We start from the raw sequence: 26,508 nt of genomic DNA, 5'->3' as shown, positions 1-26,508 counted from the left end.
GGGCCCCACGTGTGCCAGCAACCCTCCCTGCGCCCACCGGCCTCCCACCTCCCACCCCTGGCCCTCTTTTACTTATATTTTTAGTAGTTGCTCAGCAGGGAGGGGTGGAAACTTCCAGACAGCTCGCCTTTACTGCAGACAACTTGCAGCACTGTTTGCAGAATGGGACTTTTGGCGGGCTCAGCAGGGCAGAGACAGCCTGGACAATTCCTATTGGCTTTTGAAAGCCAATAGAATTAGACTCTATTCAAGAGAGTCTATTCTACTGGCTTTCAAAAGCCAATAGAATAAAAGGGAGTAGCACAGCTAAGGAAAAGGGAAAATGGCGGACTGCATTGTTTGGCGACCCCCATGAAATGGTCGTTCGACCCCAAATGAGGTCGCGACCCACAGGTTGAGAATCGCTGACATAGGTGGACACCTGGAATACGTTCTTGATGAGGAACAAATGTTCTTTCCCCGCCCCTTCTCTGTAATGAAAGTGGCATAGTTAGTTCTGTTGTGTCATTCCTGCTCAGCCTTTATGTTACCCTGTTTTCCCGAAAATAAGCCCCACCCTGAAAAAAAGACCCCTGATTTTTGGGGGTGGGCCTAATATAAGTCCTACCCCCAAGATAAGCCCTAATTAGGACCCCAATCATGTCCCCAAACTTGGAATGCAGTGTGTGTGTGTGTGTGTGCATGCACATGTACTTGGCTGCTGGCGATTTGGGGAGGTGAACTTGTGGGGCACCAAGTTGTCCCCACATCAAGTTATCCAGTGCAACTTGTTCCTTGCCAACCCAGCTGTTTTGAGTCAATGGGGCTGGGCCAGCTGCACCTACCTGGCCATGCCCGCCCGCCCCTGCAGTTATCGCTGACACATAACTCCATGTGTTGGAGAGGCTCCCACTGCTCGCCCTCTAGTAGTGCTGCTGCCACTGACAAGACAACTGAAGAAGCAAGCAGGACAATTAACCAGTGGAATAGCTTGCCCCCAGAAATCGTGGGCACGTCATCACTGGAGATTTTTAAAAAGAGGCTAGACAGTCACTTGTCTGAGATGGTGTATATGTTCTCCTGCTTGAGCAGAGGTCTAGACTAGAAGACCTCCAATGTCCCTTCCAGCTTTATTCTATTCTACTACTCTGCTTGCGGGCCAGATGTGGCCCATGGGCCTTGAGTTTGACATGTTTGCTCTAGGATTATCAGTTCATTTTCTTATGTTCAACATTGTCCTTAATCTCATAATCTCTCCTTTTTCTAGAGAGACTGCTGGCCAGAATTTGCTTCAGGAGTGTCTAGTTAATTATGAATTCTCAGTGGTAGCCAGTAGCGCTCCTTAATCTCTGAACATGTGTTTGAACATGCTTCTCTTTAATTACCTTTAGCCAAAGGCAAGTACAATGGATCTATCCAAGGTTTTATTTAAAAAGCACTTTCCAAATTTCCATGGTTAAAAAGAATTAAAATATGATTGCAGGACATCAAAATGCTTTAAAATATAGAATTAGATGGTATTATTACTCTGCAATGAGAGTAGAAGATTTTAACCATGGAATAATTTGCACACCCTTATGTACTTCTAAGAATTTTTGCATTCTAGATATCTAGATCTAGTTGTACTTTTTGTCCACTGGTTTTTTGCAGGAGAAAAATAGTGAGCATTATAAAGAGTGATGAGCACTTCCACTGCCTACTCTTTCAGGCTTATATGATTGGAAGGAGACAAAAGGGATCTTAGAATGGACATAGCAACATTCTTAGCCGCTGGCCAACTCCCTTTCTGATAGAAAGATAGTGGGAAGCTTTTTCAATTTGTATTCTCTAACCCCCAACTGGAGCTAGTTCATTTTTAACTCACCTCTTTATTTTGTTGGCTTCCCACTACTACCACCAAATTGGTCCTGTACTATTTTTGGAGAGGTACTGTGGGATGAACAGAGTCCGGAGCTCCTCTGTATATTTTTTTCCATATTCTATTGGATTGGAAGGAATAAACATTTCTGTGTATGTAAATATGCAAGGTGATGAACATATAAGCTATACTTCATGATAACATGCATACTTCTTATATTTATATAAGGCTAAATGTATAGTGGAATCACATGAACATTTGATTGATTTTTGTAAAGTTTAGCTGAGTCCTTTCAATTTGTAGCTTTATTTTCCTTATCACACATTTTTTAATAATATTTTATTAATTCTCTCATTTTACAATTGAGTATTTAAAAAGCAACATGATGACTGGGTTAATCAATAGTTCAATAGCATACAGTACATAAATCTTTAGTATAAACCTCATGTTACAACGTCAGATATTTCCTCTCTTTTTCCCTTAATACTGTATCTACTATCTCATATTAGGCTAATACAGTTCTTATTATTATCAACTAAATAAGACATCTTTGTTACAATTATCAATAGTGTTTAGCTTATACATATCTTAATTGCATTTACATTCAATGCTTATATACAATGAATATCCTGTTATTGCTCTTTTTTTCTAATTTCCCATCAATATTCAAATTTAACATGTTATTTATGATTTCCATAAATTATAATTTTATATTTATATTTCAAAGTTTCCCTTATCTCAGTGTCTTCCATTTTCCCTTTTGATAACAAAGCCTAATATTCAAATACACATCTATTTGATTATAGTCATGTTCTATTTTCTAAAAGTTACCTATTTTCTCCCATGTTAAACCATCTAATTAATAATACAGTATCCCCTCAAATAAATCAAAACCATTATATGTGTTATCTGGATTAACCAATAATTCAGTAATATACATAAATATTTCATATTGGGCAAACAAAATTCTTATTTTCAACTAAGTAAAAACATTTTTATTACATTTATCAATACTTTTTAGCCTATACATAAACTTTAATTTCCCATCAATATTCAAAGACAAGAAAAGAAAACAAAAAACAACACCACCACACTGTTATTTAGGGGGTTGCCACAAAGAAGAGGGAGTCAAGCTATTTTCCAAAGCGCCTAAAGGCAGGACAAGAAGCAACGGGTGGAAACTAATCAAGGAGAGAAGCAACCTAGAACTAAGGAGAAACTTTCTGACAGAACAATTAACCAGTGGAACAACCTGCCTCCAGAAGCGGTGAATGCTCCAACACTGGGAGTTTTTAAGAAGAGACTGGACAGCCATTTGTTTGAAATGGTAGGGGGTTTCCTGCCTGAGCAGGGGGTTGGACTAGATGACCTCCAAGGTCCCTTCCAACTTTACTACTACTACTACTACTACTACTACTACTACTACTACTACTACTACTACTATTATTTCCAAATATTTTATGTTAGGTGATCAGAATTTCCCTTATCTCAACTTTTCCCTTTTTCCCTTTACATACCAAAGCCTAATAGTCTTGTTACACATCTTAGCTATTCAATTATGTTACTTTATTTTCTAAAAGTTATTTATTTTCCACCATATTCAACTTTCTAATTAGTAATATAATATCCTCCCTAATAAATCAAAGCCATTATTTTCTTCAGCCTTACTCTGGCTTTCTTCCTTTGCCAGCTAACCTTCCATGTCAGTGCCTTTGAATCGTTAAATAGTTCTCCCTCTATTATTATATATATTATTTGGAATAAGAAAGACCATTTAATTTTTTTGGGAAGAACGAGCCCATTTAGTTTTTTGGGGAAGAACGAGCCCATTTGTATTCATTAGATCGCCTCTCTATCACTCCAGTTTCCTACAGTTGTCCTGATAGGTTTATCTTCCATTCAGTCTGTTCTTCTTCCTTTTCCTCAAATTTCTTCTGATTTTTGTAAAAAGTCTTTTCCAGTTTCAATGTTGTCACTCCCTTTTCTGATTTTTCCATTGGCTGGGTCTGTTGATCAATTGGGTCCTTTGTCTTGGTGTTTAGTTGTTCCAATTTTCCTGTCATTTCCTGCATTGTTAGTTCTTTAGTTGTAGTCAAGATCTGGGTTTGTATATTTAAACTGGCATCTTGTTCCTTTATGTTACTTCTTATTTTGTCACAAGCTGAAAGGATGATTTCATGTATTGATTTCAACATGGAAAGGATTTTTTCCTGGTCTTCATATTCTCTTAATAGTATGTTAAATTGCAGATTTTAGAATCAAACATTAAAAATAGTTTTTTGTCTTTTGTAGCTAGGTATGAGACATCTATTTCATGTGTTATAGGTGGTCTTTATAGTAGAAGTTGTTTGTCAAGTAAAAGTTTATAGTCCAAGGTATTCCATCATCTCATATAATAACATATGCTTCTCATGTAAAGAAATAGGAAAACAATTCCCCAAGTATAGCTCTGAGAATCAGTAAACATTTACATTTATAGTTCCAGCAGGCTAGATATGCTGCCCAGAAGTTCCTTCTTTGCAGCTGAGTATTTCACAGGTGGTAGCTGTCAAGGTCAAAGAAATTTTATCTAAGTCTGGGCTTCAAGCCAAGTCTCTTTTAAGCAATAACAAATTGTAATACCATACTTTGCCACAAGATATCATCGACGCCGTTTTAAGCTTTTTAAATCCAAAATTTATATGGTGGTTTTTCAAGTTTTATTTAAAAAAAAACACATTTTCAATGAGAGAAGGAACACTTTTAGTCCCCAAGTTTCAAAAGAGTATACATTCAATTAGATTAAAATTGTTCTTATAGTTGCTCTGTTTCCCTTGGGTAGTTAGTTGCCTCTTTTCTTAGAGGATGGGTTAAAAATTCTCTTCCCTCTCTCTTCACAGGGGGAAAAATACTTCGGGCAGCTTTTACAGGAAAAAAATACTTAAAATCTTAAAGAGAGAATCAGGTCTAACCCAGTTTCATCTGCGTTGCTTTAAAGCTTCTTGGTGGTGATTTTGACTTCGGCTGTCAGTAGTTTAGTGACAAGCCATATTGATATGGCCAGTCTTTTCACCGTCGGTTTGGAGGGCTTTCCTAGATGAAACGGAAGGGCTGCCACCCTCCCGTGATCAAACTGGGGTCCCCTCTTTGCTTGTCGCCCCTACAGGGTCCCCCAGCAGAACGAATTCGGATGCAGAAGACAGAGCTCATCTTCCTGCATCTGCGGAACCACGATGGCAAACCAGAAGTCCTTATCACACACATTTTATATCTGTTGCTCACTTAAGCAGTTATTACAGTTTTCCTGCCACCTACTAGAATGGCAGTATAAGCTTTTAATATTTGAGCTTTAGATGTCAATCAAATGTTGAAATATAGTGAAGTTATTCAAAATTTGAATAAATAATACACTAAGATAAAAGGCAGACATGAATTCCAGTAGGCTTACTTGGATTTTGTTTAGATCATTCAAGCTGAGGTAAACAATTTTTTAAAAACAGCATATATAGTGAAGGAAAAAATTATTTGATCCCCTGCTGATTTTTTATGTTTGCCCATTGACAAAGAAGTGATCAGTCTATAATTTTAATGGTAGGTTTATTTTAACAGTGAGAGGCAGAATAACAACAAAAATATCCAGAAAAACACATTTCAAAAAATTATAAATTGATTTGCATTTTAATGAGCGAATCAATTGATCCATTATCAATCAGCAAGATTTCTGGCTCCCAGGCATCTTTTATACAGGTAAGGAGGGGAGATTAGGAGTATTCTCTTAAAGGGAGTGCTCCTAATTTCAGCTTGTTACCTGTATAAAAGACACCTTTCCACAAAAGCAATCAATCATATTCCAAACTCTCCTCCATGGCCAGGGCCAAAGAGCTATCCAAGGATGTCAGGGACAAGATTGTAGACCTACATAAGGCTGGAATGGGCTACAAGACTATTGCCAAGCAGCTTGGTGAGAAGGTGACAACAGTTGGTGTGATTATTCGCAAATGGAAGAAACACAAAATAATTGTCAATCTCCCTTGGTCTGGGGTTCCATGCAAGATCTCACTTCGTGGAGTTTCAATGATCAATCAGCCTAACCCTAGAACTATATGGGAGGATCTTGTCAATGATCTGAAGGCAGCTGGGACCATAGTTACTAAGAAAACAATTGGTAACACACTACACCATGAAGGGCTGAAATCCTGCAGCGCCCGCAAGGTCCCCCTGCTCAAGAAAGCACATGTACAGGCCCGTCTGAAGTTTGCCAATGAACATCTGAATGATTCAGAGAACTGGGTGAAAGTGTTGTGGTCAGATGAGACCAAAATTGAGCTCTTTGACATCATCCCAACTCACTGTGTTAGGAGGAGGAGGAATGCTGCCTATGACCCCAAGAACACCATCCCCACCGTCAAACATGGAGGTGGAAGCATTTTGTTTTGGGGGTGTTTTTCTGCTAAGACGACATGACAACTTCACTGAATCAAATGAGAAGAATAGAATAGAGCTGGAAGGGATCTTGGAGGTCTTCTCGTCCAACCCCCTACTCAAGCAGAAGGACTTATATCATCTCAGAAAAGTGACTGTCTAGCCTCTTCTTGAAAATCTCCAGTGATGGAATGCCCACGACTTCTGGAGGCAAGCTGTTCCACTGGTTAATTTTTCTCACTGGCAGGAAGTTTCTCCTTAATTCCAGGTTGCTTCTCTCTTTGATCAATTTCCAACCATTGTTTCTTGTCCTGGCCTCTGATGCTTTGGTGAATAATGTGACCCCCTCTTCTTGGTGGCAGCCCCTCAAATTCTGGAATACTACTATCATATCTCCCCTATTTCTTCTTTTCTTTAGATTAGCCAAACCCAAATCTTGGGTGAGAACCTCCTTCCCTCAGCCAGGGCATTGAAAATAGGTTGTAGATGGATATTCCAGCATGGCAATGACCCAAAACACACAGCCAAGGCAACAAAGGAATGGCTCAAGAAGAGGCTTCCAGTTTATCACGCAGCCACCATGGACGGCTGGGAGATCTGCTCTCCCCCGTTCAATTTTGCATCGCTGAGGGGCCCTGAAAAAGGCCAAAAGGCGCCCCGAAGAGGCGACCAGCAAGGAGGGGCTTTTGTTGGATCACAGGAGAGCAACAACTCTTCCATTAGAGCTGGCGATCCCTCCAAACTGGCGGACGAAAGGACCAGCCATAGAAATACGGCTCGTCCCTAGGCTGCTAACAGCCGAAGTCGCATTTACCATCTGGCAACTTTAAAGCAGCGTGGAAGAGACTGGGTAAGATCTACCTCTCTTACATCCTAATTACTTAATTACGTGCATAAGCTGCTAAAGTACTTTCCCGCCTGTGGTGAGGAAAGAGGGATTTTAGCCCTCTCTCCAGAAACAGCGGCGATTAACCACTTAAGGGAGTTTAAAATGTTGGAAAAATACTGGGATCCTAATTGGAATTATATTTCCTAAAATTGGTGGATTATAAGACTTGTAACTTTCTACTCTCTATTTTTTTCTCTGATTTTTAATCTAACTATTATTGAAGATTTGGGGGTTTCCCCCCCTTAAAATAGAGGGGGGGGGACTGAAAAGATCCAATTAACTCTGAGATGACATCTGGTAGCTAAATTTGAAATTGTAATTGTTATTCTTTAAGAGAGACTTGTTGAAAATAGATAAGATATAAAGCAGCCTTGAAGCACCAGCTGCAAGAAACTCAGCTCCTCGCTTGGTGGACTTTCTGACTAAGTTTTTTTTTTAGTTTAATATACTACAATGGAGGAAGGAATGGATTTCTCCTACAGAGGAAGAAGAGGAACAAATCCTTTGTATGTTAAAAGTGATTATCCAAACTCTCCGTATAAGTCTGGATATGCAAACTCAAACTATTACTTCAACCAAAGAATCATCTATACAGAATTCTATAGAACAGTGGTTCTCAACCTGTGGGTCGGAACCCCATTTGGGGTCGAACGACCATTTCACGGGGGTCGCCAAACAAGGCTGTCCGCCATTTTTTCCCCTTTTCTTTGGCCACGCCCCTGGCACCCGGTGATGTATAAGTGGTTGGGGGTCACCACAACATGGGGAACTGTATTATGGGGTCGCAGCATTAGAAAGGTTGAGAACCACTGCTATAGAGAAAGTGAAACAACCAAATGCTATGACAGAAAACTTAGATACTCAACAAATGCAGACGATGGAAAACACAACAAAGAAACTGATAATAGAGAACAAGGAAAGGACTTTTCTTATAAACCAAAAGGAATTTGAAGATAAAAAAGAAAAACAGATGAAAGAGAAGATAAATACTTCAGGACAACTGCATCGAATTGGAAAAACAAAGAGATGACCTGCTAAATCAGCTAGTCCTCTTAAGAAAACATCAACTGGATGCTTTTATCAATGTCAAACAATAGCCACAACAATACAAGGAGATCTTTTTGATGATTTAAAAGCAAAGATACGAAAGATGACTTGGCAAAGAAAAAAAGCTAGAATAAGACTGAAAAGGATTGGGATTTTGATTTACACATGAGATCTGAAATAGAATATATCCAAATGGATAGAATATGTATTCTGAACACAACATATCGTAACAATTAGAGATAAAGAAAATTTTGGTTATATAAAATCTAGAAATATAAATATTGAAATAAGAATATTATATTGTTTTATTAGTTTGTTAAGATAGATGGTAGAATTTATATATAAGGTGTGTATTTTAAATATTAGATTGTATGAGGAATTGTGATAAAGGAATTGTGCTTAATTGAAAATTTGGGGGGAAAATTAAACGTTAAAATATTAAGGGAAAATTAACTATCAGGTCACTGATTGGCTAAAAGTTTGAATGTTAAAAATAACTAAGATTTGAATTTAAGATATTGTTATGAGTTGAGACAAAGGTTAAGTAAAACTTAGAAGTATAAATACTAATAATTAAATTTGTATATTGGTTTGTGGTACAAATGCTGACGGTTTATCTTTTTTTCTTTTTTCTTTTTTTGGAAAGGAAGGAAGTACAAGGAAGAAAAGAAAAAAAATTATTAGCCCCAAATATGAGATAGGAAACTTAGAAATTGGGGTCATTTAAAATTTGGAAATGATAAAGATTAAACGTTAAATTTAAATATCAATGGGAAATTAAAGTTAAGAAAAACTTACTAGGTTATTGTCTGAAAGATGGAATGTCAAATCAGTTAAGATATGTATAGACTGAAGATTATTGATGAATACTAGAAAGGTATTTTTTATTTGATCAATAGAATAAGAACTGTATTTGTCTGAATATGAGACAGTAGATATGGGGAAAGAGAGGGAATTAGTTGTTGTAATACTTCGAGATTTGTACTGATGATATTCAAATGTAATGGAATTACGGTGCTCAGCCGCCACGCTACTTTTCTTGGAGTGGCGTAGCCCAGTGATGGCGAACCTTTTAGAGACCGAGTGCCCAAACTGCAACCCAAAACCCACTTATGCATCGTCGAGTGCCAGGTGGGTATGGCCCATTGGGTGGGTGTGGCCCACTGGGTGGACATGGCTGCGGTGGTAACGGCATACTGGGTGGGACTAAAAAGTTCAATCAATCAATTCCAACTTTGCAAGATCTTTTTTTTTTCCCAGGAGAAGTTGAAATTGACTGATTGAACCTTTTTTTTTTTTTTTTTGGGCACACGTCGGTGGAGGTTTTATAAAACCCAGCTGAAGGCCCAGGACTGGGGCGACAGCACATGTGCCCACAGAGAAGGCTCTGAGTGCTGCCTCTGGCACCCGTGCCATAGGTTCGCCACCACTGGCCTAGCCAGTCTCCAGACCTTACTCCCATAGAAAATCTGTGGAGGGAGCTGAAGGTTTGAGCTGCCAAACGTCAGCCTCAAAACCTTAATGACTTGGAGAGGATCTGCAAAGAGGAGTGGGACAAAATCCCTCCTGAGATGTGTGCAAACCTGGTGACCAACTACAAGAAACGTTTGACCTCTGTGATTGCCAACAAGGGTTTTGCCACCAAGTACTAAGTCATGTTTTGCAAAGGAGTCAAATATTTATTTCACTCATTAAAATGCAAATCAATTTATAACTTTTTTGAAATACATTTTTCTGGATGTTTTTGTTATTCTGTCTCTCACTGTTAAAATAAACCTACCATTAAAATTATAGACTGATCATTTCTTTGTCAGTGGGCAAACGTACAAAATCGGCAGGGAATCAGATACTTTTTTTCTTCATTGTATGGCGATTGCTTTGTCCCATTAATATAGTACATTGAGAATAAAAATATATTTCATCATAACTGATTTTTCTGCTGACAGTTCAATATCCCATGAGAATAAAATAATTTACTATGAATCCAGTTGCTAGTAAACATTTGTAACTGAAGCAATATATTAACAAGCAACTTTCCTGGATTGTATACATGCAAACATTTTGACTGATTAATGTCAGTGGATTAATGTCAATGTAAAATGCATTATGCAGTTTTAAAATAAGTGAAAAGTCTAATTCGTTCTCCCTTCCCTTGCTTAATAAGATTAACAGATAGCAGAGTCCTTATTTACTGTATTAACATTTTGGAAAATTAGTCTATTTTCAAGAATTATCTAAAACAACCCATAGTGTTAATTTATGGTGCATAAATGCAGACATATAAGTACACTAGTACTAAGATGTTTAGTTATTTTTAATAATATAGCTAAGAGGACATGTATCTGTTATGCCTTACATTGCTTAAGTGGCAGTTTAAAAATATGTGGTATTTGACAATTGTTTCTGTGAGGGGTTGATTCTCATATTCTTCATTGCATCTCACTCAAGAGCTGCTATCTCAGAGCATAGCAGTTAGCAGATGGTGCATGTATACCATGCATCTTCACAACAAACCATAAAAATACAGTGAGTGTTGCATGAGAGCAACCCAATGTCTTTTCCAGTTGTGTACCTAAGAATTATCTCCAGTGTTCAGCTTGTCCAGTAAAAATACTTCCCCCCTCCAAATTTTGACTTGCCTTTGGATTTTATGCATTGAAACAGTAGAAAATGAAGCATATTCAACTGCCATTGACTTATTTTATAGTGGACCTTGCAACTACTATCATACCAACTTTTTTCCTAATTCCTACAATATGTATTTTAGGTACCTGTCAACTCTCAGACAAGTTTTTTTTTTATCTCTGAAGTGGTTAAAGCATAAGTATGATTGACTAATTAGAACTGTACCAGGTTTCTGTTCAGTAAATATAGTGAGTTCAGATATCTGGTTATTGAAAGGGACCCTTGCTGAATATTTTATTTCTGTATTGATTTATTTTATTCATATCCCACTTTTATTTTTGAAAACTCAAGGTGACGTGTATAATGCTTCCTATTTTCCTCACACCAACAACCATGTAAGCTGATTAAGAGCTCAAAATCATCTAGCCAGGTTCTATGCATAGAACTCAGAATCTCCTGGCTCCTAGTACAAAACTTTAACTATTACTCTAAGCTTCCTCTCAATATAAATGAATGCAAGAGATTGTAATTAATAACTTGCATGGGCAGTGCTCATCATAGTGAAAAGATATTGCATTACCAACTGTTTATGTAAGGCTTAGTCTTCATAAAAGAGATAATGCCACAGGTTCTAGAATATTTGCTTTTAATGTAATTGTATAGTTGGGTTAAGAAAAACCTGGAATGAGTTTTTTGGAATAATAGTGTTATTTCTTAAACTGTAACTCTGGATTAAAAATTTAGAACATTTTATAAATTGAGATTATGTGAGTTAACTGATAAAAAGTTTGAGGTTAATTTGACATGAGTATATGTGCATGTGCAAATTTGGAGACTCTAGATAAATTACCATATTGAAATAAAATATTTTGCTTTTCCTCTGCATACTTTTCAAGGTTTATCCCATAAAATGTGTTACTAACTTTAGAATAAAATAGCCATATTTCTATTTATTGTTTTTAAAATTTAGAGCTGCTCTCAGAGAAAAATGGGTAATTAAGAAGTAGGAAAAATAAATAAACAAACAGTGGAACAATTCCACAATTTTATACATGGCCTACATGTTAATGAACTATATTGACACATGTATATTTGCAACATAGCATATTTCTTTGTATTGCAGGTTTTAAGGTGATTTAAGATTTACATCATGCGCGAATATAAACTAGTAGTTCTTGGTTCGGGAGGTGTTGGGAAGTCTGCATTGGTAAGTAGTATTCACCTCCATCTTACTGATTTATAAGCAGAGAAAATATGTTGCATCTACAGCTCAGGGTGACTAAACTTTAGATGACTTTTATGCATAAGAATATTGTATTGTGAAATTCAATTTCTAGAATTGAATTGATTTCTAGAAAAAAAAATAACACAACAAAGTAATGTAAAGATATATGGCAGACAGGAGAAAGAGCTAGACAATAGTCAGCTGAAAGGCAGCTTAGTCCAGAGAAACCATGGGGGCATGGAAGAGGTCTCAAAAGGGACCCTTTCTAGTTTTTTTGGACTGCAAAGCAGGGAGAAGAGATGTACTTTCAGACTTGCAAGATTATGTTAATGTGGCCTTACAATAAAACTAAAGTTAGTACTTGTGGATGTGCTTCTTGTTTGGATTACCTAGCAAGGCTGACAGCAAAATGATCTAAAACAGTTTTATTCTTACATTTAGTGCTGAAACAATTCAAGTATTGTCAGCAAGGGAGTATAGGAATTCTTAAGTTCCCTCCAAGCAAATGGAAAATTTGAAGACTTCAGAAGTTTGACTCTTGTTTAGGACTCAAACAGTTAAAAGTTTTTTTTTTTTCAAAATTGCTTTAATTCTTTGACAACCCTAGAATGATACTGTAAATAAGTGGCTATAAGTTACTTTACTCCTATGAGCATGCACATTTCAAAATCAAGTGAAAGGAGTGCTTAGACCCTCATTGGGTGCACCTATTCTTTGTCTATAAAACCCTATATTGATTGGAAATACCTATGTATCTTATATTTTAAAAATCTAGTAATCTGAGCTACCGCAAACATTTAGTATTTAGTAGTACTTCCTAAAGATCAGATCTTTGGAAGATTTTAAATTGATAGGCAGAATAGCACTTACAAAATCTTGCCAACAAAAGTACAGGATTATCCAGGCGGTCAGTTGAAGTCAAAAAAAGAACTCAGAGGCATGCACACAAAGAATGAAACTATAAATTTAATTCAGAGAACATTTAAAAAACTTTTCCATAGAGGGAAAGAGAACTTAGTGTCTGAGAATGATGAAAGAACTTACCATAGACCAATATTAGCTTTGTACGAGGGCAATTTGGAAATAAACCTCCGTTTGGTTATCAATGACACACTCGCAGATACAGAACTTTCATTATACACATTAGAAAACTACAACATTGCATTACTTTTCGAAATAATCGCGATTCAAATTGAGGCACTTGTCATAACGTCTTACCAGGTTTGAACTTCTTTAGTAATAGTCGCTCAGCGCCAAATCTGGGCTATGGGGGGTGATCAAAAACATCCCAACAGAACTGCTTCAAAAGTTCTTGGGTGCATATTTAGCAGTGTGCGGGCAAGCATTATTGTGAACCAACACCACACCAGAAGTCAGCATGCCCCAACGCTTGTTATGGATGGCTTGTCTGAGTTTTTGTAATGTTTCACAGTAGATTTCTAAATTGATAGTCGAACCATGTTCCATGAACTTCACTAGCAGTATTCCTTTGGCATCTTCACATTTGGTGGGATTTTCTATGGCACCACTTCCAGTGTGGTATTGGTTCACGATAATGCTCACCCACATACTGCTAGAAACGTCCAGGAACTTTTGAAGCAGTTCCGTTGGAATGTTTTTGATCAAACCCCCCATAGTCCAGATGTGGTGCTGAGCGACTACTACTAAGGAATTTCAAACCTTGTAAGACATTATGACAAATTTCTCAATTTGAATGGAGGTTCTGTCAAAAATGTTCTAGTTTTCTAATGTGTACAATAAAAGTTCTGTATCTGCAAGTGTCATTGATAACCAAATGGAGGTTTATTTCCAAATTGCCCTCATAAATTTACAGATTACTTTTTTAAAAAAGCAAAAAAAAAAACAATAGAAAGAACTTGGGCTGTTGATGGGATTCTCTTTGGAGTATAAAGTCACCAGTTGCATTGTTTAAAATTAGTTTGGAAGTTCACCTTAGATTGCAAGGTATTTCTGAAGTCAGTGGAAAACTGGTAGTTTATTATATGTTGCAAAATGGGGTTTTAATATTTCACAATGTACACTGTCAGTGATAATGCCATTTGGTGTTGCATGAAATAAAATCTGTATTCTCTCTACTTTTGAAAAAAAGCACTCATACATAGATGTGTATATACTTAAAACACATGGCATGTTTTAAATTTTTTTAGTGATTTGGTCTGTATTTTTTATAGTATGAGAAAGTGAGAATGGTAGTGTAATTAAAATGACAGCTACTCTAGAAAAAACAGGTAATCCTCAACTATTCATTTAATGACAGTTTCAAGTTACTACAGCACTGAAAAAAGTGACATGACCATTTTTCACACTTTAGACCAGGGGTCCCCAACCTATGGGCAGCAGCCCACTACCGGGCTGCAGTCTCTTGGCCAGTGGGCCGTTGCACGCACACATATGTGCACACTCCCCCCACTCACACTAGCGCCCATGTGGGCACGAACCAGGCCACTAGTACCGGGCAGGTATGCGTGGCCCGTTTGTGCATGCATGAATGAGGCTGCTAGTGCCACACCGGTGCACGCGGTGCTGTTTGTGTGCACACACACCAATTTGGAAGCTGCTCACACTGTGCTGTTTGCGTGTGTACCCACACCAATTTGGAAGCTGCTGTCCTTCCCTCCACGCCACGAGCCCAGAAAGGTTGGAGACCTCTGCTTTAGACCATTGCAGCATCCTCATGGTCACTTGATCAAAATTCAGATGCTTAGCAACTGGCATGTATTTATGACAGTTGTAGTGTCCTGGTGTCATGTGATCATTCTTTGTGACTTTCTGAAAAGCAAAGTCAATGAGGAAACCAGATTCACTTAACAAATGTGTTATTAACAAGTACAGTGATTCACTTAACAATTGTAGCAAGAAAGATCGTAAGATGGGGTAAAGCTCATTTAACAACTGTCTTGCTTAGCAATGTAAATTTTGGGCTCAGTTGTCATAGGTAGAGGACTATCTGTATGCAGAAATTTAAAATGTCCTAGATTAAAGCAATGTGAGTTACATTGTCTATTAGAACAGGGGTCCCTAACCTCCGGTCGGGGGACCAGTACTGGGCTACGGCAGCTGGTCCGCACAAACAAGCAAAGTCTCATCCGTGGGATGCAGGCAGCTCAAAAAACCACACCCCCTCCAGTCTGCAAAAAAACCTCTCTCCACAGAACACTGGTCCCTGGTGCCCAAAAGGTTGAGGACCTCTGTATTAGAATGCGTCAAGGGATATACAGGTAGTCCTTCCTTAATGGCAGTAATTGGGACCAGAATTTCCATTGCTAAGTGATAACAGTCGATAGGCAAAATATTGATAGCTGCAATTGTGGGACTACACCCACATTATTATTAGGCAAGGACCTCGGGCTTCTCCTGCTCTATGCAGAATAGCTTGCATGGCCAGCAGCTCCCTCATGAAAGACCAAGCTAGGCTTGCCTCATCAGCAGTGGGAAGAAGATGATAGCAAAAGTCAGTGGAAGGCAAGGTGGCAGAGGCAGAGGAAGGCAGGAGGAACAAAAAGTAAAGTTGGGAGGAGATAGGTCTGTGAGGGAATTGAAGCATATTCCTGCAGTTGTAGATGAAGGCAGGTGCCAAATCCCCAAATTTTGATCACATGACTGGGGGCAATGCATTAGCCATAACTTTGAGGACTGGTCATAAGTACCATTTGTTCAACGCTGTTATAAATTTAGTCAATGAATGGTCATTAAGCAAGGAGTACTGTACAGTGGTTATAGAGGGTCTATAGTGGATATAAAATGTCTACACACTCCTGTTAAAATGCCAGGTTTTTGAGATGTAAGAAAATCAGACCTAGCTAAATTACTTCTGAATTTTTTCCACCTTTAATATAACATATCAGCTGTACAATTCAATTAAAAAACAAACTCTAATCTTTTAGGGAGCAAAATAATAATAAATAATATGGTTTTCTAAGAGTGCCTGTGTCGACCCTACAATGAGCATGGCTGCAGCCATTTTTTCTTCTCATTCTAGATTGCCACATAGGGGGGGTTGCCCAGGTGCTTTGTTAGTAATAAAATAATAATTAAAATAAAATAATCTTCTGTCCGTGGGAACCAAGATCATCTGCTGTTTCCGTGACTAGGGATGGGCGTTGCATAAAAAGCCCGCCAAATGAATATATTGGGGAACGTAGTTGCTTGCATAGTTTTGTGGGTGGATATTTAACTTTGTAATTGGACAATTGTTACTTGTGTATTCAGACTTAGTTTCACTTTTGACCTTGCTGATACTTTGTAACTAATAAACATGTTCTCTGAGGAATTTTCAAGCCTCGGAATTCTGCTTTATTCGTCTCTGTCTGTTAGAACCATGACATTAAACCAAGTCTCATTTTTTTTCGGGGTGGTGGGTCCTGACTGTCTACCCATCCTTTGGGAGAGCGGTAAAGACTCAGCGAAGATTTGTGGATGGAGGAAAAGAATGGAGCCATTGTTGGCCACAACAGAACTCTGGCTGCCAGAGCTTAAGCAGCTGCTCCAGCCACCGAGGAGGCATCACTGGCAGAGGCTCGGCCAACATCCTGTTGATCCAACCTGGGAAGCTGGTACAGCAGGGAGGAACTACAATCCTAGTGGACTTTTATCAAGCTGAAGCTGCCCCTCAGTGCAGGAGCACTCCTGTTTCGACTGAAGAGGAACTCCTGTTGCTGCCATCCCAGGGATTTTTGTCCGCAGCATACCAGAAGGCAAAGGGATCGATTGGAGGGGACGACTGGAGTGTGCAGTCCACAGCCCCTCGCTTGAGCAGCTGAAGGAGAAGTTTGGCAGATTGGAGATAAAAGAGATGGTTCCCGTTGCTCAGAGTGTGTACGCCCTGGGGGGGAATGCCAAGGGCTACCCATCTCTTCTCCCCCTGTGCTGAAATCCCAGCCCAACTGCGGGAGCCTGTGCTGCCTCACCTATTCCCCAGCCAGCTGTGATGTCAAGCCCTGTATCCCAACCAAGGCTGCTACCGCAGCCCAGCTCCCATGCTCCAATCCAGAAACACGTCAATTGCCATTGCAAATCCACAAAACGTTCCTATAGGAGGAAGAAAGAAGACAAACTGGACACGCCAAGACCCGGTCTTCAAAGCCTCCCCCCACATTGAGCTCGAGGTGAAAGCTCAGACCAAGCCACTGCAAATGCCTGTGCCCTATATTGGTAGAGGGGGAGACACATTATGAAATAAAACAAATTCTTGATTCTAGGTTGTACAAGGGGAAGTTACAATATCTTGTTCAGTGGAAAGGCTATCCACTGTCAGAAGCTACATGGATGAAATGTACAAATGTGAAAGCAGTTTAATAAAAAATTGTTTACGATAAATATCCTTACAAGCCTCGAGGAAATACTTAACATCCTTTTTGTTTCCCATACAGGAGACTCTTTCCTTTTGACAGGGGCTAGTTGTCAACTCTACAATGAGCATGGCTGCAGCAATTTTTTTCCTCTCATTCTAGATTGCCACATAGAACGGAGGGAGGGGGGTTGCCCAGGTGGTTCATTAGTCAAAATAATCTTCTATCCCGTGGGAACCAAGGTCATCTGTTCTCACGATTAGAAATTGGGGAATGTAGTTGCTTGCATAGTTTTGTGGGTGGGACATTTAACTTTGTAATTAGGCAATTTTTACTTGTGTATTCAAACTTGGTTTTATTTTTGACCTTGCTGATACTTTGTAACTAATAAACATGTTCTTTGAGGAATTTTCAAGCCTCTGGAGTTCTGCTTTATTTGTCTTTGTCTGTCGTAACCATGACAGCCTACCCATAAACTAATAATTTGTTGAAGTACTTTTTAATTCTATGACAGCATTCAGTCTTTTGAAATAGGAACCTATCAACGTAGCAAATCTTACCTTGGGAATCTTTTCCTTGCAAAAGCACTCTAAATCTGTCAGATTGCAAGGGCACTTCCTGTGTATAGCTCTCTTAAGGTCACCCCAGAGATTTTCAATTGGATTCAGGTCCAGGTTCTGGCTGGTCTATTCCAACATTTTGATCTTCTGATGAAGCCATTTTTTTTTATTTGAAGGTATGTATTATGTACTGGGATCTTTGAGGCATTGAGGAGGCGAAGGTGAAAATAATACATTTATTGGTTAACACAGAAGTGGCTCTAACAGCCGCTTAACTTCTATTTTACGGACCGCCAATAGGCGGCGGCAAATGGAATTAAAGCAGTTATTCCTGCCCAAAACACAAATATATAATTCTGCAAACAGGCAGTCTGGAGTTTAAACGGACACAGCAGTTACTTATTTATAACCGATTCCAAGTAATTTGCATCAATACCTAATACCCCTTCCCCCTAGATAGTTCACAATTTCAAGTATTGAACATAGTCCTGCAAATATTTTGGTGACTTCCACGACCATTCCGAAAGTCTCAAAACTGCCGAAGGTTCCCAGTCTACCGGCTCCCTTGCCTGGCTGGGTAGACCGGGACTCTGGGACCCGTTTGCTACAGGTGTCTTTTTGGCTGTGTCCATTGTGTCTTTTGGGCTGTGTCCATTGGTGGAACAGTTTCTGCTGAGCTAGAAGTCAGGGCCGTCTGCCAGTTTCCCTCAGTGGGTGCAGTCTCTGTGCTCAAGGGTGACTCGCTTCTCACTATTACACTGCCCATGCTACTGGGAGTCTTGCCAGCACTTTGAGACTCTGATGCAAGGCTGCTGTCGTGCTGTTCCTGGTTTTGACTCTCAACCATGTTGTGAGCAGCGACTGGTTCGCTAGCCTCTGGCACAATTGGTCGATGTGCCAGTGTAGCACTTGACCGTCTTCCAGGACCACTTCGTAAGAGAGTGGTCCTGACACTTTACAAACCACAGCTACCACCCACAATGCCCCTTGACCGTAATTTCGTGCCCAGACCCGGTCGCCTACTTGCAAGTACTGAGGGGGCTTTGGCTGTGCTGTGTCCGAGGCAACTCAGTCTGCATGCAGACAGTCCAACTGGGCTTCTGCCCATAGAAGTGCAGGGTGTCGTGCGTTGGCAAAGTAAAAAGTCTGCCAGCCGATGCTGCCAATCGCCGGTCACAATTCTCTTTAATGACTCTTTGGTCATTTTAACCATGTGTTCCGCTTGGGCATTCGAAGCCAGGTGAAAGGGGGCTAAAGTGGCATGCTGATCATGTTAGCCCTCAAAAAGGACTGAAATTCCGCAGCGGTAAATTGAGCCCCATTGTCAGAAACGATTACGTTTCCACCTGTGTGTGGCAAAGATTCTGTGCAGTTCCTGGATGGTCCTGGCAGTAGTCATAGTAGGGACAGGTGCGACCTCTAGCCACTTAGAATGTCAACGACAATGAGGAACAGTTGCCCCTGGAATGGTCCCGCAAAGTCTATGTGGATTCTGGACCATGGGGTTTGCGTGGTTTCCCAGCGATGTACTGGGTCATGAGGCATTTCGGGTCTGGATTGCTGACAAACGTGGCACTTTGTAATTGGACCTCAATATCCTTATCCAACCCTAGCCACCACAGGTAGCTTCTCGCGAGGGCCTTCATCCTGGCTATCCCAGGATGTCCCTCATGCAGAGATTCTAAGTCCCTAGTCCTCAAGGAGTTTGGAACTATGACCCAACTTCCCCAAAGAATGCAGCCTTTGTGAGCTGACAGCTCATCCTTCCTTCTACTGAAGCTGTGAAAGTCTGCCCCAGATTAGCTTCTGGTCACCCCCTGAGCACCCAGTTCAAAATGCGACTGAGTGTTTTGTCAGAGGCTGTCTCAGCAGCCACATCCCCAGCATTAAGGGGAGACTCTGGCAAATCCTGGATTGCCAGGATGTGTGCAGCAGGTACGGGGTCTGGCTCTGAGTTTGGCAGGGGCAGTCTGCTGAGCGCGTCAGCGTAGCCCATTTCCCTGCCCGTTTTGTGAATTAGACTGTAACTATAAGCGGTACGAAAGATGGACCATCTCAGCATCCGTGGAGATAGGATCTGAGGAGTTTGTTTGTCTGTCGTGAACAGACCAAGTCGTGGCTTATGGTCAGTGAAGACTGAATGGGCAACTATAAAGGAAATCATGAAATTTTTTGATGCCGGCCACGATGGCCAGTGCCTCTTTATCTATTTGTGCATAGTTGTGTTCTGCCGGTGACAGTGTCCTTGAATAATAAGCTATGGGAGTTTGCCTTCCGTCGGCCATTAAATGGCTCAACACGGCTCCTATTCTGTATGAAGATGCATCACATGCAATGCTGATAGGCAGCTTTTCATTAAAATGTGCAAGCATGGAGTGCGAAGACAACAGTGATTTGACTGCCTTAAAACTGTTCTTGTGGGTGCTCATCCACTGCCAAGGGCCTTCTTGTCCAAGAGCCTATGTAAAGGCTCTGCCAATGCTGCCTTATGAGGCAGGAATGCATGGTAGAAATTGAGTAACCCCAAAAATGCTTGTAGCTCCCCCTTTGACTTTGGTCTGGGAGCCTGCTGAATAGCTTGGAGCTTAGATTCAACAGGGTGAATGCCTCCAGCATCTATGCGAAAACCGAGGAAGTCTGTAGAGTCCATACCTATTTGGCATTTGTCCCTCTTAAGCTTCAGCCATGCTTCACGGAAACGCTGAAGGATGGCTTTGAGCCGTTCTGCCGATATTTCTGCTGACTCCCCAGCTATGAGGACGTTGTCGAAATAAGGGCACACATCTGAGATGTTTTTGAGCGTGCGTTCCATCACACTCTGAAAAAGACCTGGGGCCACACTGACCCCAAGCTGCAGGCGACGAACTCTGAATGCTCCCCTGTGGATTACTATAGTTTGAGCTTCTGCTGTGGCATCATCCACAGCAGAAGCTGGTTTGCTTGTGCCAAATCCAATTTGGCAAATATGCGACATCCCTGCAATGATGCCAAGATATGGCTGACTACAGATACCAAATATGCATGCTGTTAAAATGCTTTATTTATAGTGCACTTATAATCCGCACCTCACCATTGGATTTAAGTGGTGTGACTATGGGAGTTTCCCACAAACTGCTATCTACTGGCTGCAACACGTCTTGTTGCACCAGCTTGTCCAGCTCTGCATCACTTTTTTGTTTGAGGGCAAAAGGCATTCTGTGAGGCTTGATCCTGATTGGGATTACGGTTGGATCCAAGGTGAAGGGCAATTGGAACTCCCTTGTACTTGCCTAAGTTAGGGCTGAAGACATCAGCATATTTCTGGCAAACAGTCGTCAGGTCTGCTGCTTGCGTTTTATTTATGCCAGTCATGTGGATGCCCAGGGCATCAAACCAGTCTAAACCAATGAGGCTTGTGCGGTGGCCTTCGACTACCACGACATCCAGGGAACTCTCAAACTCTTTGAACTGTACTGTTAGCGTAGCCTCCCCTTTAACTACTATGTGGGAATTTTGAAAATCCGTCAACACGAGATTTGACAGCTTGAGTTTGACTCTTTTGCCACTGCAATTGCAGTTGTAGTTAAAAGTTCTTTGAGAAACTATGGACAGGGCTGACCCGGTGTCCAATTCCATGGAACATGGAATTCCTTGAAGCTTGACTTTAAGCCTAAATTTTTCTTTGAGGGGGTGATGGGCTCCTGTTCTAAAAATGCTCCTTCTGCTGGAGCAAAATCCAACTCTGTTTTGTCCCGGGGCCCCTGTACCTTTCCTGGGAAATTCTTCTTGTAGAGAGTCCCTCTGGTGACCTTTACAGATGCTGGCGATGTGGCCTTGTTTGCTGTACAGAATCTACACTGCTGTACGGAATCTACACTCCGAGCGCCGATATCTGCCATCACAGCCCATGCAGCTAGGGAAGGGCGCTGCCTTATCCAGCGACCTACGCCCTCTTTCTGGTAGCTTCTGCAGCCGGTCGACTTCCTTGTCCCTGTCTGGGTCGTCGGCTCTTTCTGCGTCCTCATGGTGGACGGCTGCTGGGCTGGGAATATTCTTGTAGGGCCGTAAGGCTTTAACAGCTCCCCCGGCAGCTTCTTCTGCCATTACCTCTTTCAGAGCATCCTGGAACATCAAGGTCTCCTTCACAAACAGCTTCTGCTGAAGGTCCTGTTCCGTAAACTGCATAGCAGACAGTCTCTTAGCCTCTCTTCTAGTCTGTGAAGTTGCAGAGCCTGAACGCCTGCCGAAGCACGGCCACAAATTCGGCAGCTGACTCTTTTTGTTGCTGCTCTCTTTTTTCGAACGCATGTCTCCATGCAATGACGGAGAGCTTAGGCTCGAAATGCTCCTTGAGCTTTTTCTTGAGCTCGGGATAGGCGATCGACTCTAGTGTAACTAGAGCGACCAAGTTTTTGGCTATATCGAACGTCGCCTGGCCACACACGCAAAGTAGCATTGCAGCCTTTGAGCCATCTTTGCTAACTTGATTCGCTGTTAGATAGTTCTCGACTCGTGAAACGTACGAGCTCCACCTCTCAGGGTGCAACATGTCGAACTCCGTCAGCTTTCTGACCTTGGCCATGGTTAGCTGTTACCGACCTCTCAATGCTCAAAGCTCCTAAGGGCTTCTGTATTGATCCTAGGGTTGGGTCCCTTAGGATGCGGTTGCCTCCAGCGTGGCTTGCTGGCAGGCAGGGGGGGGGGAAGGTTCCTACCAGGGCACTGATGCCTGGTCTTACCACTAGTGACTCTTGGCTCTCTGTTTCTTAGCAGCACATCCCATCCTCATCACCACTATTATGTACTGGGATCTTTAAGGCATTGAGAAGACGAAGGTGAAAATAACAACATGTTTATTGGTTAACACAGAAGCGGCTCTAACAGCCGCTTAACTTCTATTTATACGGACTGCCAATAGGCAGCGGCCAATGGAATTGAAGCAGTTATTCATGCCCAAAACACAAACTTACAATTCTGCAGACAGGCAGTCTGGAGTTTAAACGGACACAGCAGTTACTTATTTATAACTGATTCCAAGTAATTTACATCAATACATGCTTTGGGTTGTTGTGCTGAAAAGTGAAATTCATCTTCAGCATTTTAGCAGAAGTCTGAAGGTTTTGTGTCAACATTTACTGATATCTGATATAGTTCATAATTCCCTTCACCTTGATTAAAGCCTCCGTTCCAGCTAAAAAATGGAAATCCAAAGCATAATGCTGCCATCACCACGCTTCCTTGTGAGTATGGTATACTTTTGGTGATGCTCAGTCTTGCTTTTACAGCAAATTAATGACCAAAAAGTTCAACCTGGTCTCATCAAACCATAACACACTTTCCCATACAGTTTTGCCAGACCTGATGTAGGTGTTGTAAAAAGTAGCCAGGCTTGGATATTTTTCTCTGTAAGAAAAGGCTTCCATCTTGCCGCTCTATTCCACAGCCAAGAAATATGAAGAATACAGGAGATAATTGTCACATGTAGTACACAACCAGTACTTGCCAGAAATTCCTGCAACTCCTTTAATGTTGCTGTAAGGCTCTTGGCAACCTCTCAGACCATGTTTCTTGTTTTTTCATCAATTTTAGAGGGACATCCAGTTCTTTTCTCTTTCTTTCTTTCTTTTTTTGTATAAAAATTTTATTGGTTTTTAACTATAACCGTCTCCAGTGCCTAGTGTACAGCGTGTTGTCTTGGTTTATAATTTAACAAGAAAAAAAGGACAGTAATAATTAACAATAATGATTAAATTTAATAATTCCATAATTAATATATTAATGATATATTTCTTTGATCTTCCCTTCTCCTATTTATATTCTCCTTCTTCAACCTTAACCAAAATATAATTCTTAATATTTTCAATATATAAATGATTAGATATAGGCATTTTTTATATTTACACAAATAATAATTTCTATGTATAACATTTTTTTCAGCTTATATTATTCTTATAACCATCATCTCATTAGTTCAGCATGCATCCTATTTTCATAATTTTTGTTTATGCTTAATTTCTCTTATATTCAATCTAATTCTTATCAGTCATAATTTCTTCATATGTTAGTCATCTAACTGTCCAAACTTTCCTATTTAGGTACATCATCCCAATATTTTATGTCATGCATTATAAAAATACTATACTTTTTATCTATCTTATAATATATAGATATAACATCCTTTTTAATCAGTACTGTATTAAATACTGTATTACTTAAATCTCTTATCCTTCTTGTTATAAGGGTCCCTTTATGTTCAAAATTTTCTATTCTTTTAGCCATATTCAAACAAATGTTTATTCACGTAATAGTTCATCTGGTAGGGTGCGTCAAATCTCTTGTTTCTCCAGTACAGGAGATGGATAATCCACCAATGGGTTTTCTCTGTCTGCCTGCTCTTGAGACCAAGTAGCCAAAACTTGACATGCCCCCTCTTCCTGTGGAGCCCATTCTTAACTTGGTCTCTGCTCTGGAAGACTCATTTTGGCGTGGCTCTCAGCTTATCAGGTTAGACAAAGCAACCCATTGATGGATTATCTCTGAATAATTGGCTTTCCCTTCTAAAAATTTTGCCCTTATAAGAATTTACCCATTCCTTTTGCTTGAGATCATTCCTGATCTCAAACCTAAATTTGAAAAGGGGGTGTGGGGGGGGTAACTTCCCCACAGATCCCAGCCAGCCCCAGGGCTCAGGGGGTGGAAAAGGGGGGGGGAAGAAGGCATCAGCAGAGACCACTTGCTGAGCCTTTCTCCCCAACCTCCAAGGTATTCTTTCCCCAAATTGGGGAGAAAATAACAAGCTCCAGGTCCGGATTCAAACTTGAATTCGGATCGTCGGAGCTTGCCCAGCAGCCCAGGGCTACCGCGGGCGCCATTTTAGTTGCCTTTTCAGGCAACAAAGGCAATTCTTGGCTGGGATTCCCCAAACGCGACGAAATAGGAGCGCACAACCAGCGCTTCAATTTCGAATTCCCTAGGTGTAAGGAACTTCCGGGAGGCCGCGGAGCTCGTTTTCAGAGGAAAACGAGCTGCGGCCACCATTTTAAAGCCGCTGAAGCAGACAGAGCGCAAGTAAGCCCCACACAAGAACCGGGGGCTATAAAACATTCCTGGGGGCCGCAGAGTCCGTTTTCGGAGGAAAACGGGCCGCAGCCGCCATTTTAACAGCGGGAAAGAAAAAAATTAACAGAGCTCAAAGAAGCTCCACAGCTAATCCGGAAGCTCGTAATAGCGGCGGAATAGGAGCGCACAGCCAGCGCCCCGTCCATGATCACCCCGGGCAACAGGATTTATTAAAAAAAAAATTTTTTTTTAAACAAGAGTCCGGCCCACATAGGCCTAAGGACACCTAACCCTACTGCAAGGCCAACAGGCCTAAAGGCAGGACACATAGACACATATTTAATAATAATAATAATAATAATAATAATAATAATAGGAATAAATTTCCACTCTGGGTGGCCGCCATTTGGTGCCTTTTCTGCTTGTTAAGTCAGGCCTACAGATCTTCTCAAGGTCGCCACTGATACTTTGTCCTTTTCTTTTACTGGTGCACATTGCCTGGTCACCTAAGGCCTCCGGGGGGAGCCCAAAGAGTGGCTCCAAACATACCTTCGGTACCTTCCTCAGCTACCGTGACCGTAGCCCAGAGAGAATATTTTTGTTTATGATCAGGGGGACAGTCTTGGTACTTGTTCCAATCTCGCTCCCGCCAATCACTTGCCTGCTTGAGCTTCTTCTCAGTTGTTTTCTGGGACTGCTCAAACGGGATGGAGGGATCCTCGTTGCCTCAGTCCATGAGCACGACCTCTCCATCTCCCAATTATGGCTGCAATACACCTTCTGGCCAGAAGGCGGCAGGCAAGTGCAAAGCGAAGACAAAACATTCGCTCAAGAGGCCCTCCAAGTTGGCGGAAAAGCAAGCCAGCCATAGGCACCAGGCCCTGGAGAAGGAGTTCTCCAGAGCGCAGAGGCAGGCCCAATTGGATTTGGTTCAAAGGACGGCCACCGAGATGGAATTACCATTGGGTCCATCTACATCAACCCAGGGTGTGTGGTCCATCCCAGGAACACCGCCACCACTGGGCTCGCGATCCACATTGACCCAACAAACAACCACGACTATGGGCACAACCACTGAGTCCACTTCACCACCTGCGGCCGCCACACTCAGAGGTAACGACATAGAGGACATCTGAGCAGATGGACGGCTAGAGGCCTTATTAACCAAAGTGGTGGACCGAGCCCTAACACAGCGCTCCGCCCATCACGATCAGGGGGCCTCCACCTCGTCCATGCCACACTTTGAACTCCACACAGAGTCCTCAGGCATTCAGGAGCCCGCCTCCCCGGCCCAGTCCTCCATGAGTGGTTATTCTTCACCACAAGAGGAGGAGCAACCTGAGATTACCATGTCAGAGGATGAGGAACTTCCCCCTGAGCCCCCCTCAGGGGGGGTTATTTAATCCCAACCTCTTCCTCATGATACTCTGCAAGGCCACAGTGACGGTGGACATAGGGACGGAACAGTTCCCTCAGTCACAAGCGACACCGGCCACCACATCCAGACCCATATTCGTTGAAAAGGTGACAACGCAGTACCACGTACCTTGCCCCGCCATTTTCTTGAAAGGGATCAA

The 26,508-nt window shown here is 41.2% G+C and overlaps 1 protein-coding gene across 8 annotated transcripts in view; it reads left to right on the top strand.

The window, feature by feature from the left end:
• The window catches only part of RAP1B (RAP1B, member of RAS oncogene family), an 80,850-nt gene that overhangs the window by 12,441 nt on the left and 41,901 nt on the right, over nt 1-26,508 (top strand). For 7 of the 8 annotated variants that reach the window (XM_039342682.1, XM_039342680.1, XM_039342681.1 and 4 more), the window contains one exon: nt 11,923-12,006. In XM_039342682.1, the coding sequence (XP_039198616.1) occupies nt 11,950-12,006 (57 nt within the window). In that variant the 5' untranslated portion in view covers nt 11,923-11,949. Of the gene's footprint in view, nt 1-6,738; nt 7,089-11,922; nt 12,007-26,508 lie in introns of those variants that run through there. The other variant, XM_039342687.1, reaches the window with a different exon arrangement.

This window comes from Crotalus tigris, unplaced genomic scaffold, assembly GCF_016545835.1.
Source record: "Crotalus tigris isolate CLP2741 ecotype Arizona unplaced genomic scaffold, ASM1654583v1 scf7180000017801.1383879, whole genome shotgun sequence".
Lineage (NCBI taxonomy): Eukaryota > Metazoa > Chordata > Lepidosauria > Squamata > Viperidae > Crotalus > Crotalus tigris.
The sequence above is the reverse complement of the archived record's forward strand: the minus strand, read 5'-3'. Positions and strand labels throughout refer to the sequence as shown.